This window comes from Mesoplodon densirostris, chromosome 3, assembly GCF_025265405.1.
Source record: "Mesoplodon densirostris isolate mMesDen1 chromosome 3, mMesDen1 primary haplotype, whole genome shotgun sequence".
NCBI classification, from domain to species: Eukaryota; Metazoa; Chordata; class Mammalia; order Artiodactyla; family Ziphiidae; genus Mesoplodon; species Mesoplodon densirostris.
Genome location: NC_082663.1, coordinates 34,864,794 through 34,877,911, shown reverse-complemented (window position 1 = coordinate 34,877,911; position 13,118 = coordinate 34,864,794). Strand labels below are relative to the sequence as shown.

Sequence of the window (13,118 nt, the reverse complement as noted above, 5' to 3'; positions counted from 1 at the left end):
TTCACTTGTGCATTTATAAGAACCTACAGTATGTGTGACATTCCATATAACATGAGAGGACATATAGAATTTATAAAACTCACTGCTCCAAACTTAGAATCTCTCTCTCTCTCTATCACAGACACACACCCACGCACACACAATCAAGTGCTGAAGAAAACAAGTAGATGAATGTTAGGTCATATAATAATAAAGGGTAAAGTAATGCAAAGCCAAGTGATGGTTTATCACTTTAATAAATTAGACCCGAAGCGTGTGGACCACGCCCACCGCTATCGTCTGGTTCTATGTCCCCAATCTCTCTCTGCTTCCATCACCACCTCCTTCAACATCCCAACCCATCAGAAACGTACCTGACCCCTTCAGCCCCTTCAGACTGGCAGTTCTTGGGAATTCTACTGGGTTATGTTTTGTTTGTCAACATACTATCCACTCCTCCACGTGGTTCTCGTTTCAGTCAACTGACACCTCAGCTCTCACTGAATGACCATCTCAATGTTCTTGAGGAGAACATTCGGGAGCTGCTGTCCCTTCCACTGCTGGAAAAACTCAAAAATGAGGGCAAGACAGACAAGGACAAGGAGCACATTCATGTATGAGGGGGCGAGGCCCGAGGGGAGCGCAGAGTGGAGTAGAATGAATGAACTTGCTCCCCTCGGCCTGACCCTCGCACTCACTTTGATTTCAGTTTCTCTACGAACGATCCATGGATGCTCTGGGGAAGCTGCTGAGGACCATGATGTGGGATAACGTGAAAGCAGAGGACTGTCAAGAGATGTTCAACGTGAGTAGGGCCGCTGCTCAAACGGACTCTCATAGTCCCTAATCGGTGCTCCAAGGCACCCTCCAAACTCTGCCTCATCCTCGTCACAGGGACTCGTCCAGCTCGACCCACATGGCCCCCCACGAGGGCCAGCCCACTTAAAAAGGGTTTGTGGGGAGGCCAGCACCCTGTTCCAGAGGAGGCAGAGAGCGAGAGAACAAGAGCGAATGAATACGAGGATACTAAAGAAAGACTTTTACTTTTTGACCAACAGCTTCTCCGGATGTGGCTTGTTTCACAAAAAGAGTGGGAAAGGGAAAGAGCCTTCCAGATCACCGCGAAAGTGCTGACAAATGATATTGAGGTAAGGAAGCCCCTAAAATGGATGGATGGCATTGCTTGCTAACAGCAGCGACCTCTGAGGCCGCTGGAATCCAAAACTCATTGCGTGACGGATCTCCAGTCCCAGGTGGAGTCTTTCCGGAGAACCACCAGCGAGGTCTGTCCTAACCCAGAGCGTCTTTGCTCGCTTACTTGACCACCGCCCTTAAAGTCCGAGATTCCATTTTATTCTAAGGGCCTGCACGAAAGGAACAAGGGACTTAATATCCAGTGTTGGGACTATCTTGGGACATCATCAAGCCACCCCGTCACCTTGGGGTCCCCCTTTGTCCTGCAGGCACCAGAGAACTTTAAAATCGGCTCACTCCTCGGCCTCCTGGTTCCTCACTCCTGTGACACCCTGCCCTCCATCCGCCAGGCGGCTGCTAGCTCGGCTATTGGTCTGTTCTGCATAAAAGGTGAGGGAAGGATGTGAAATCCACAGATGCAGAGACGATACCTGTTTTCTTTTGTTCTCAGCTTTTCTCCTCGTCCATCTGTATCTCTCTCCTTCCTCCTCTATTTCTCTTTCTCCTCCCCCAGTTCAGCCATTTCTGAGCTCTGATACCTTAATTATGTCACACAATTTGTCTCTCTTTTAGATCCTTTTTCCTCAGTGGCTCTATTTTCTGGGTTTTTTTTAAATAAAGCTAATAACACCAGAGCGTGATAAAGAGTCATTAAAGCAGGTAAAATGTTTCGAGAGAGTCCGATTTAAATCACACAGCAATTGGGCATATTAGCAAAGCTTTCTCTATCACACGGCTTTCTTCCAGAGGAAATTGCACTATTATTATGGTGCGAAAGTGCCTTTCAGAGTTTCCTAAGAGAGATAACTTTGTGGAGGTTTTTCCAGCTTGCATAGCAGGACCTCTCTGCCAGGACACGTGAATAACTGTCAATGTCAGGAAATACAAGGAATTTTAAAACATCAGTCTCAGGCTGAAACCAACACTCAGGGCTTCCTGATTAAATCCAGGTTAAATAAGCAGGTGTTTCACCGAGGTGGTCCCTGCATCGTATGCACAGTTCTCTGCAGACCAGGTGCAGCCAGGAACACTCGGCCAGGTTGACTGCAGCTCATGCCCACCCTTGGCTCTTCATTCTCTTAGGTACTCGGTAAACATTTCTTGAGTGACTTTTCATGTGTCAGGCACTGTTCTGATGCTGGAAGCACAGAGATATTATAATTCTAAGATTCGCATAAGAAAAGTATGTTAGATTTGCTGTGCAAAAGCTTTTGAGCCAAAAGGTGGGATTTGGTTGGGGGCAGAGGGTAGAGTCAGTCAAAAAGGACAAACTATTCAACAGAGTCCGAATAGGTCTCTTGGGATATGGGACAGTCAAGGGACAGTCCCTTGGGATATGGGAAGATAATTCATGAAGGGTATATGCTTTTACCAAAGCCAGGGGGAAAAAAATGAATTAAGGAAGTGAGAACTAAAGGACCATTTTAATAAGAGAAGAAATGTGCCAGAGAGGGACCTCATAGGAAGAAAGGAATTAGAATTCTATTATTGTTCTACCTATTCCCCCTTCAGTGTCCTTTATTTTCCTGAAACATACAAAGTTCAGGTCCTTAAATATTCTTTGTTAACAAGAAATCCCATACTTTATTATTCACATTAACTCTTTTTCTTGGTTGACCAAATAAATATGGTAGAGAGAAAAACGATGATTATTTTTTTTACTAGATACAAGTAACTAGTGTGATACTAAATTAAATACCCATTTAATACTCATGGGTGTTGTTCAGTCAGTTGTTAAAGCAGATGAGGGATCTGAGGTTAAGAAATTTACCAGTTGCTTGGACAATTGAAAGCAGTGGAGCTGGACTTTGAGCCCAGGTCGTCTGCCCATTGGCTAGGCTGCCTTCCAGAGTGGTTCAGGTGTGAGTTTCCCCAATTACTATACTCCATTCAAACAACAAACAGAATATTACTACCGTTTAGGTCTGCATTTACAAACTGATATCAACAGTCACTTACACAGTTGCTGATGTTCCTCTTACAATGGTTTCCTTACCACTTCCTCCAAAGTGGCTCAGTGCAGAATGGAGCTCCAACAGAGACAGCAGTAGAGCAGAGGAGTAAGAGCCTGGGCATTGGTGTCAGACCAGGGTTCAGGTTCCAGCTCTCCTATCTTTACTAACTGCGTGATCCGGCCAAATGGCTTTACACCTCTCTGCCTCAGCTTTCTCAACTGCAAATAACCTCACATCATTTTCAGGAGCAATGAGATCATTACGTGCAGAGTATTCAGCATGCTGCTGGAATGCAGAAACTACTCAATCAGTGTTTGATCTTATGCCCACCATCTAATCCGGCAGGCTTTAGTGGGTTTGTTAAAGGCATCCAGCAGCTGAATTAGTGTCACATCAAAATACACACAGCTTCTTCAACCCCTATCAGCTCTTTGAACTCCTATGTCACCCTTTGTTGATTGTAGGCATTCGCCTGGAAGTGGAAGACTACAGGACTTGCAGGAAGGGCTGTAATGTGATGATGTGCAGGTCCAGATCAAGATTTCCTCCAAAATAGCAAAGGTAATAGATATGGAGGACTGGCCAAGGGATGTAAGAATGATTCCGGGTTGATTTCCAAATGAGGTAGCTGTGTACACCCTGCCACCCAGGAGGGCAACAGCCTAGCCATTCTAGCTGAATGAAAGACCTTTGTCCACTCATTTATTAACTCTGGGTCCATGTGCACAGGCAACACCTGCTACTGATCATTTCATACTCTGGGAAACCTGGGGAACCAAGTGGCCCTCTCCAGGGTGAGGGAGGCAGGGGGGTGAAATGGAAGGAACAGGACTTTGGGGTCGGTCAGACGCACTCTGTGTGCACTGCTTGAAGTGTGTGCACTGGGTGATCAGTCTCCTCATCTTAAAAAAAAAAAATGCATAACCTCCGTCTCAGAGCTGTTGTGAGGACTGGTCAATCAAGTCATTCATTTATTCATTCGCCTAACATGCCCTGTGCACCTACCACATTCCACACTTTTTTCTAAGCTCTAAGGATAGAAACACCTGCCCTCATTGAGCTCGCATCCTAGTAGATGGAGCAGCCAGATAAATATGATGTCAGGTAGTGACAATTGAGAAAAATAAAATCAAGGAAGGGAATAAAGAGTACGGGAGGGGTGATTCCCTAGGAAGACCTCTCTGAAAGGGAGAACCATGAAGACATCTAGAAAAGAACATTCTAGGCAGAGTGGAAACAGCATGTGCAAAGGCCCTGAGGTGGAGAAAGAAGTGGGTCATGAGATCCAAGAGACAGCCCAGAGCTGATTGAAGTGCCTTCCAGGACTTGTTAAGGATCTTGGCTTTTATTCCAATTGGAATCAAAAGCCAGCAGAGGGTTTTGAAGAGAAGAGTCAAGACCACTAGGTACACTGTGGCAATTGTGAAATGTACAAGGGCACCCTTGTGTAAGGCAGCATCATTCCTAACGTGGACATTATAGGTTTATATGTCTATTATGGCAGTTATCTACAGAGGGCAGTAAAGGGTCCAACAAACTCAGTCACTGTGACAGTAACAGAGAGCTCTCTTGAGAACAGGGCACTTTTCCTAATTTGCAAAAGCTCCTTATGGGCTAGTGGTGGTTCTGCGAGGAGGAACGTGATCGGACTTATATTATCTGAAGGGTCATCGGGCTGCCATGTTGAGACTAGACTATAGGCCGGCAAGAGTGAAACTAGTGAGGTTAGTTTGAAGGAAACTGTAAGAATCTACATATGAGATTAGGTGGCCTGGACTAAGGAGGCAGCAGTGGGGATGAGAAGGTGATGAGGACATAGGAGACAAGCCCGTGGGGGACAGGGAGGGAACATGTCAGATGCCTAAGAAAGTGTCTGATACATGAGAGGTGCTCGAAAACATGAATTCCCTTTCTTCCTTAACCAATATCCATCCCAATATGAAAAAATAATAATAATAAAATAAAATAACTGTTGAGCTTGGACCCATGCAGGTATTTCGTGTTATACAGAACAGAGGCACGAGTCTAGGCCTTGATCTTGGAGCCATGGTAACTCAGAAACCGGCTGGGATATGCAACTACTCATGAAAAGAACTCATTTCCTCTCAAAGATGGTTCTACCAAACATCATCGGGCCATTTAATACTGGAGAAAGTCGGTTGTGAATAGGAATGTTTTCACACCCACAAACTCATAATCATGACCATCTTGCTTGGCTAAAGCCCCAGATAATGCTCCTGGACTTTATTCAAACTTCTAACTTTTCACCTCCCCTGCCTGCCTTTTCATTCATACACACAGAGAGACATATACAACCAAGCATTGTGTATAGTTCTTGTTTAGAGACAAAAATTGCAAAGTTTTTATTTTCTTCACTTTTCATTGACTACTCTTGATCTTGAAACATGCAAAAGCAAAAGACAGTGTTCATAATAATTCACCCTCTGTGTGAAGTAAGTCAGAAAGAGAAAAACAAATACCATATGCTAACACATATATATGGAATCTAAAAAAAAAAAAAAAAAAATGGTTCTGAAGAACCTAGGAGCAGGACAGGAATAAAGACACAGACGTAGAGAATGGACTTGAGGACACAGGGAGGGGTAAGGGTAAGCTGGGATGAAGTAAGAGAGTGGCATGGACATATATACACTACCAAATGTAAAACAGATAGCTAGTGGGAAGCAGCCACATAGCACAAGGAGATCAGCTTGGTACTTTGTGACCACCTAGAGGGGTGGGATAGGGAGGGTGGGAGGAAGACACAAGAGGGAGGAGACATGGGGATATATGTATGTATAGCTGATTCACTTTGTTATACAGCAGAAACAAAGCATTGTAAAGCAATTATACTCCAATAAAGATGTTAAAATAATAATAATAATGCACCCTCTGTATGGATACTGTGAGGCACTGGGTATTTAGCACAGCACTTAGTACACAGTGATAGATTTCCTGAATTTTCAAGCCTAGCTATTCTTTGGCAGACACAAGCCTTATTTCTATGATACATGAAATGTATGTGAAAGTACTTTACAACATATAAAATGGCATATAAACATTATGCATTATTTTTCCATTATGGGGTATGATGTAACTTCAGATTTGGAGAGGAAATTGCCTTGGTAGGCCTGAAATTTAATAAATAATGAGATGATCAAGAGACAACTTCAAGAAAAGTTTACTTAAAGTTGAAAGGTCGTTTAACCCTGTCCTGTCTGAGCGAAGAACAGACGCCCTCCGGCGACCTACACGCAGAGGCGGGGCCAAATCCAAAGCTGAGACCCAGGAGCTGTGAGAACAAAGAAGAGAAAGGGAAACCTCTCCCAGCAGCCTCAGAAGCAGCGGATTAAAGCTCCACAATCAACTTCATGTACCCTGCATCTGTGGAATACATGAATAGACAACAAATCATCCCAAATTGAGGAGCCAGGAGTCAGTGCTGTGCCTCTGAGGTGGGAGAGCGAACTTCAGGACACTGGTCCACAAGAGACCTCCCAGCTCCACATAATATCAAACGGCGAAAATCTTCCAGAGATCTCCATCTCAACACCAGCACCCAGCTTCACTCAACGACCAGCAAGCTACAGTGCTGGACACCCTATGCCAAACAACTAGCAAGACAGGAACACAACACCACCCATTAGCAGAGAGGCTGCCTCAAATCATAAAAAGTCCGCAAACACCCCAAAACACACCACCAGACGTGGACCTGCCCACCAGAAAGACAAGATCCAGCCTCATCCACCAGAACACAGGCAGTAGTCCCCTCCACCAAGAAGCCTACACAACCCACTAAACCAACCTTAGCCACTGGGGACAGACACCAAAAACAACGGGAACTACGAACCTGCAGCCTGCAAAGAGGAGACCCCAAACACAGTAACATAAGCAAAATGAGAAGACAGAAAAACACACAGCAGGAGAAGGAGCAAGATAAAAACCCACCAGACCTAACAAATGAAGAGGTAATAGGCAGTCTATCTGAAAAAGAATTCAGAATAATGATGGTAAAGATGATCCAAAATCTTGGAAATAGAATAGACAAAATGCAAGAAACAGTTAACAAGGACCTAGAAGAACTAAAGACGAATCAAGCATCGATTAAAAACACAATAAATGAAATAAAAAATACTCTAGATGGGATCAATAGCAGAATAACTGAGGCAGAAGAACGGATAAGTGAGGTGGAAGATAAAATAGTGGAAATAACTGCTGCACAGCAAAATAAAGAAAAAAGAATGAAAAGAACAGAGGACAGTCTCAGAGACCTCTGGGACAACATTAAACGCACCAACATTCGAATTATAGGGGTTCCAGAAGAAGAAGAGAAAAAGAAAGGGACTGAGAAAATATTTGAAGAGATTATAGTTGAAAACTTCCCTAATATGGGAAAGGAAATAGTTAATCAAGTCCAGGAGGCACAGAGAGTCCCATACAGAATAAATCCAAGGAGAAATACACCAAGACACATATTAATCAAACTGTCAAAAATTAAACACAAAGAAATCATATTAAAAGCAGCAAGGCAAAAACAACAAATAACACACAAGGGAATCCCCATCAGGATAACAGCTGATCTCTCAGCAGAAACTCTACAAGCCAGAAGGGAGTGGCAGGACATACTTAAAGTGATGAAGGAGAAAAACCTGCAACCAAGATTACTCTACCCAGCAAGGATCTCATTCAGATTTGATGGAGAAATTAAAACGTTTACAGACAAGCAAAAGCTGAGAGAGTTCAGCACCACCAAACCAGCTTTACAACAAATGCTAAAGGAACTTCTCTAGGCAAGAAACACAACAGAAGGAAAAGAACTACAATAACGAACCCAAAACAATTAAGAAAATGGGAATAGGAACATACATATCAATAATTACCTTAAATGTAAATGGACTAAATGCTCCCACCAAAAGACACAGACTGGCTGAATGGATACAAAAACAAGACCCATATATATGCTGTCTACAAGAGACCCACTTCAGACCTAGAGATACATACAGACTGAAAGTAAGGGGATGGAAAAAGATATTCCATGCAAATGGAAACCAAAAGAAAGCTGGAGTAGCAATTCTCATATCAGACAAAATAGACTTTAAAATAAAGACTACTAGAAGAGACAAAGAAGGACACTACATAATGATCAAGGGATCAATCCAAGAAGAAGATATAACAATTGTAAATATTTATGCACCAAACATAGGAGCACCTCAATACATAAGGGAAATATTAACAGCCATAAAAGGAGAAATCGACAGTAACACAATCATAGTAGGGGACTTTAACACCCCACTTTCACCAATGGACAGGTCATCCAAAATGAAAATAAATAAGGAAACACAAGCTTTAAATGATACATTAAACAAGATGGACTTAATTGATATTTATAGGACATTCCATCCAAAAACAACAGAATACACATTTTTCTCAAGTGCTCATGGAACATTCTCCAGGATAGATCATATCTTGGGTCACAAATCAAGCCTTGGTAAATTTAAGAAAATTGAAATTGTATCAAGTATCTTTTCCGACCACAATGCTATGAGACTAGATATCAATTACAGGAAAAAAGCTGTAAAACATACAAACACATGGAAGCTAAACAATACACTACTTAATAACGAAGTGATCACTGAAGAAATCAAAGAGGAAATTAAAAAATACCTAGAAACAAATGACAATGGAGACACGACGACCCAAAACCTATGGGATGCAGCAAAAGCAGTTCTAAGAGGGAAGTTTATGGCAATACAATCACACCTTAAGAAACAGGAAATATCTCGAATAAACAACCTAACCTTGCACCTAAAGCAATTAGAGAAAGAAGAACAAAAACATCCCAAAGTTAGCAGAAGGAAAGAAATCATAAAAATCAGATCAGAAATAAATGAAAAAGAAATGAAGGAAACGATAGCAAAGATCAATAAAACTAAAAGCTGGTTCTTTGAGAAGATAAACAAAATTGATAAACCATTAGCCAGACTCATCAAGAAAAAAAGGGAGAAGACTCAAATCAATAGAATTAGAAATGAAAAAGGAGAAGTAACAACTGACACTGCAGAAATACAAAAGATCATGAGAGATTACTATAAGCAACTCTATGCCAATAAAATGGACAACCTGGAAGAAATGGACAAATTCTTAGAAATGCACAACCTGCCAAGACTGACTCAGGAAGAAATAGAAAATATGAATAGACCAATCACAAGCACTGAAATTGAAACTGTGATTAAAAATCTTCCAACAAACAAAAGCCCAGGACCAGATGGCTTCACAGGCGAATTCTATCAAGCATTTAGAGAAGAGCTAACACCTATCCTTCTCAAACTCTTCCAAAATATAGCAGAGGGAGGAACACTCCCAAACTCATTCTACGAGGCCACCATCACCTTGATACCAAAGCCAGACAAGGATGTCACAAAGAAAGAAAACTACAGGCCAATATCACTGATGAACATAGATGCAAAAATCCTCAACAAAATACTAGCAAACAGAATCCAACAGCACATTAAAAGGATCATACACCATGATCAAGTGGGGTTTATTCCAGGAATGCAAGGATTCTTCAATATACGCAAATCAATCAATGTGATACACCATATTAACAAGTTGAAGGAGAAAAACCATATGATCATCTCAATAGATGCAGAGAAAGCTTTTGACAAAATTCAACACCCATTTATGATAAAAACCCTGCAGAAAGTAGGCATAGAGGGAACTTTCCTCAACATAATAAAGGCCATATATGACAAACCCACAGCCAGCATCGTCCTCAATGGTGAAAAACTGAAACCATTTCCACTAAGATCAGGAACAAGACAAGGTTGCCCACTCTCACCACTCTTATTCAACATAGTTTTGGAAGTTTTAGCCACAGCAATCAGAGAAGAAAAGGAAATAAAAGGAATCCAAATGGGAAAAGAAGAAGTAAAGCTCTCACTGTTTGCAGATGACATGATACTATACATAGAGAATCCTAAAGATGCTACCAGAAAACTACTAGAGCTAATCAATGAATTTGGTAAAGTTGCAGGATACAAAATTAATGCACAGAAATCTCTGGCATTCCTATATACTAATGATGAAAAATCTGAAAGTGAAATCAAGGAAACACTCCCATTTACCATTGCAACAAAAAGAATAAAATATCTAGGAATAAACCTACCTAAGGAGACAAAAGACCTGTATGCAGAAAATTATAAGACACTGATGAAAGAAATTAAAGATGATACAAATAGATGGAGAGATGTACCATGTTCTTGGATTGGAAGAATCAACATTGTGAAAATGACTCTACTACCCAAAGCAATCTACAGATTCAATGCAATACCTATCAAACTACCAATGGCATTTTTCACAGAACTAGAACAAAAAATTTCACAATTTGTATGGAAACACAAAAGACCCCGAATAGCCAAAGCAATCTTGAGAACGAAAAATGGAGCTGGAGGAATCAGGCTCCCTGACTTCAGACTATACTACAAAGCTACAGTAATCAAGACAGTATGGTACTGGCACAAAAACAGAAAGACAGATCAATGGAACAGGATAGAAAGCCCAGAGATAAACCCACGGACATATGGTCACCTTATCTTTGATAAAGGAGGCAGGAATGTACAGTGGAGAAAGGACAGTCTCTTCAATAAGTGGTGCTGGGAAAACTGGACAGGGACATGTAAAAGTATGAGATTAGATCACTCCCTAACACCATACACAAAAATTAGCTCAAAATGGATTAAAGACCTAAATGTAAGGCCAGACACTATCAAACTCCTAGAGGAAAACATAGGCAGAACACTCTATGACATAAATCACAGCAAGATCCTTTCTGACCCATCTCCTAGAGAAATGGAAATAAAGACAAAAATAAACACATGGGACCTAATGAAACTTAAAAGCTTTTGCACAGCAAAGGAAACCATAAACAAGACCAAAAGACAACCCTCAGAATGGGAGAAAATATTTGCAAATGAAGCAACTGACAAAGGATTAATCTCCAAAATTTATAAGCAGCTCATGCAGCTCAATAGCAAAAAAACAAACAACCCAATCCAAAAATGGGCAGAAGACCTAAATAGACATTTCTCCACAGAAGATATACAGACAGCCAACAAACACATGAAAGGATGCTCAACATCTTTACTCATTAGAGAAATGCAAATCAAAACTACAATGAGATATCATCTCACACCAGTCAGAATGGCCATCATCAAAAAATCTAGAAACAATAAATGCTGGAGAGGGTGTGGAAAAAAGGGAACACTCTTGCACTGCTGGTGGGAATGTGAATTGGTACAGCCACTATGGAGAACAGTATGGAGGTTCCTTAAAAAACTACAAATAGATCTACCATATGACCCAGCAATCCCACTACTGGGCATATACCCTGAGAAAACCATAATTCAAAAAGAGACATGTACCAAAATGTTCATAGCAGCCCTATTTACAATAGCCCGGAGATGGAAACAACCTAAGTGTCCATCATCGGATGAATGGATAAAGAAGATGTGGCACATATATACAATGGAATATTACTCAGCCATAAAAAGAAATGGAATTGAGCTATTTGTAATGAGGTGGATGGACCTAGAGTCTGTCATACAGAGTGAAGTAAGTCAGAAAGAGAAAGACAAATACTGTATGCTGACACATATATATGGAATTTAAGAAAAAAATGTCATCAAGAACATAGGGGTAAGACAGGAATAAAGACACAGACCTACTAGAGCATGGACTTGAGGATATGGGGAGGGGGAAGGGTAAGCTGTGACAAAGTGAAAGAGCGGCATGGACATATATACACTACCAAATGTAAGGTAGAGAGCTAGTGGGAAGCAGCCGCATAGCACAGGGAGATCAGCTCGGTTCTTTGTGACCGCCTGGAGGGGTGGGATAGGGAGGGTGGGAGGGAGACGCAAAAGGGAGGGGATATGGGAACATATGTATATGTATAACTGATTAAATTTGTAAAATAAAAAAAAAATTTAAAAAAAAAAAAAAAAAAAAAAAAAAAAAAAAAGTTGAAAGGTCATGTCTATGTCCTATTTTAGTATTCTCTCCGGTTTCTATGGCCCCAGTCACATGCTAACTTTGTGGAAAGCCCGGTGGTTTCTAATATCCTAAAACCAAGCATAGGTGTCCAGATATGAAGTGAGGTGGATGATGACATGAGTCTTTCTGGTTCATTCTCAGATCGTCAGTAGACTCATCCCAAGTAAAGAAATGCTCATGTTCCTGAGGGAAACGCTGGATGGTCTGGAGAGCCTCAACCCCACGTGTACAAAGGCATGTGGCATCTGGATGATCGCTGCACTGAAAGAGCAGGGAGCTGCTTTAGAAGATCAGGTGAACCAAGGGTCAATCTGACAACTGAGCAGAATTCTAACACTTCTGAAATTCCAATACCAGAAGTAGGTCGCCACTTCTCAGCTGGTCCTCTGATGGGCCACAGGCAGGAGTGCGCACGGCCTCAGGAGGCCTCAACAGAGACCCAAGTTGCGTGTGAACAGCCAGGCTCACGCTGAGTGCCTGTCTAGCCTGACTCAATTGCTTCTCTAGTCTGTGATGATAAGAACTTTACAGACTGCCACTCTCTGGTCAGAGGCATGTGGATCATGGAAAACTGGGTTGTGAGGTCTGCAAGGATGAGCGTGACCTTGTGAACGAATGCCTTTAAGATGGCCACTGAGGGCCAAGAAAATTTTCTAATCCCACTGCCACTCTGCGAGCTGCTCTTGAACACCCCTTAGGTATTTTCTGGTAAAGAAGGCTGTCATTGGGGAATTGACTGAAAGAAAAGTCTCAGTCCCTCCTCCCAACTGGAAAGTTAAGCAGAGAGAACAGGATTTAAATTCAGGAAGCCTGGTTAAGAGCTCCAAATGGAGATACTCTATTCTCTCTCTTAAAGTCAGAAACAGAACACCAGCAATTCAGAGATTCAGGAGGAAAAGAATCTTTAACTCAATAAAGGCTTTCCAAGGGGAACAGGAG

At 41.7% G+C, this 13,118-nt stretch overlaps 1 protein-coding gene across 1 annotated transcript in view; it reads left to right on the top strand.

The window, feature by feature from the left end:
• Positions 1–13,118, top strand: part of MROH2B (maestro heat like repeat family member 2B) — a 66,897-nt gene that overhangs the window by 40,226 nt on the left and 13,553 nt on the right. Inside the window, 7 exon segments of the mRNA XM_060094321.1 lie at positions 458–593; positions 689–784; positions 1,038–1,127; positions 1,443–1,563; positions 2,013–2,031; positions 3,608–3,689; positions 12,321–12,473. Of these exon segments, the coding sequence (XP_059950304.1) occupies positions 458–593; positions 689–784; positions 1,038–1,127; positions 1,443–1,563; positions 2,013–2,031; positions 3,608–3,689; positions 12,321–12,473 (697 nt within the window).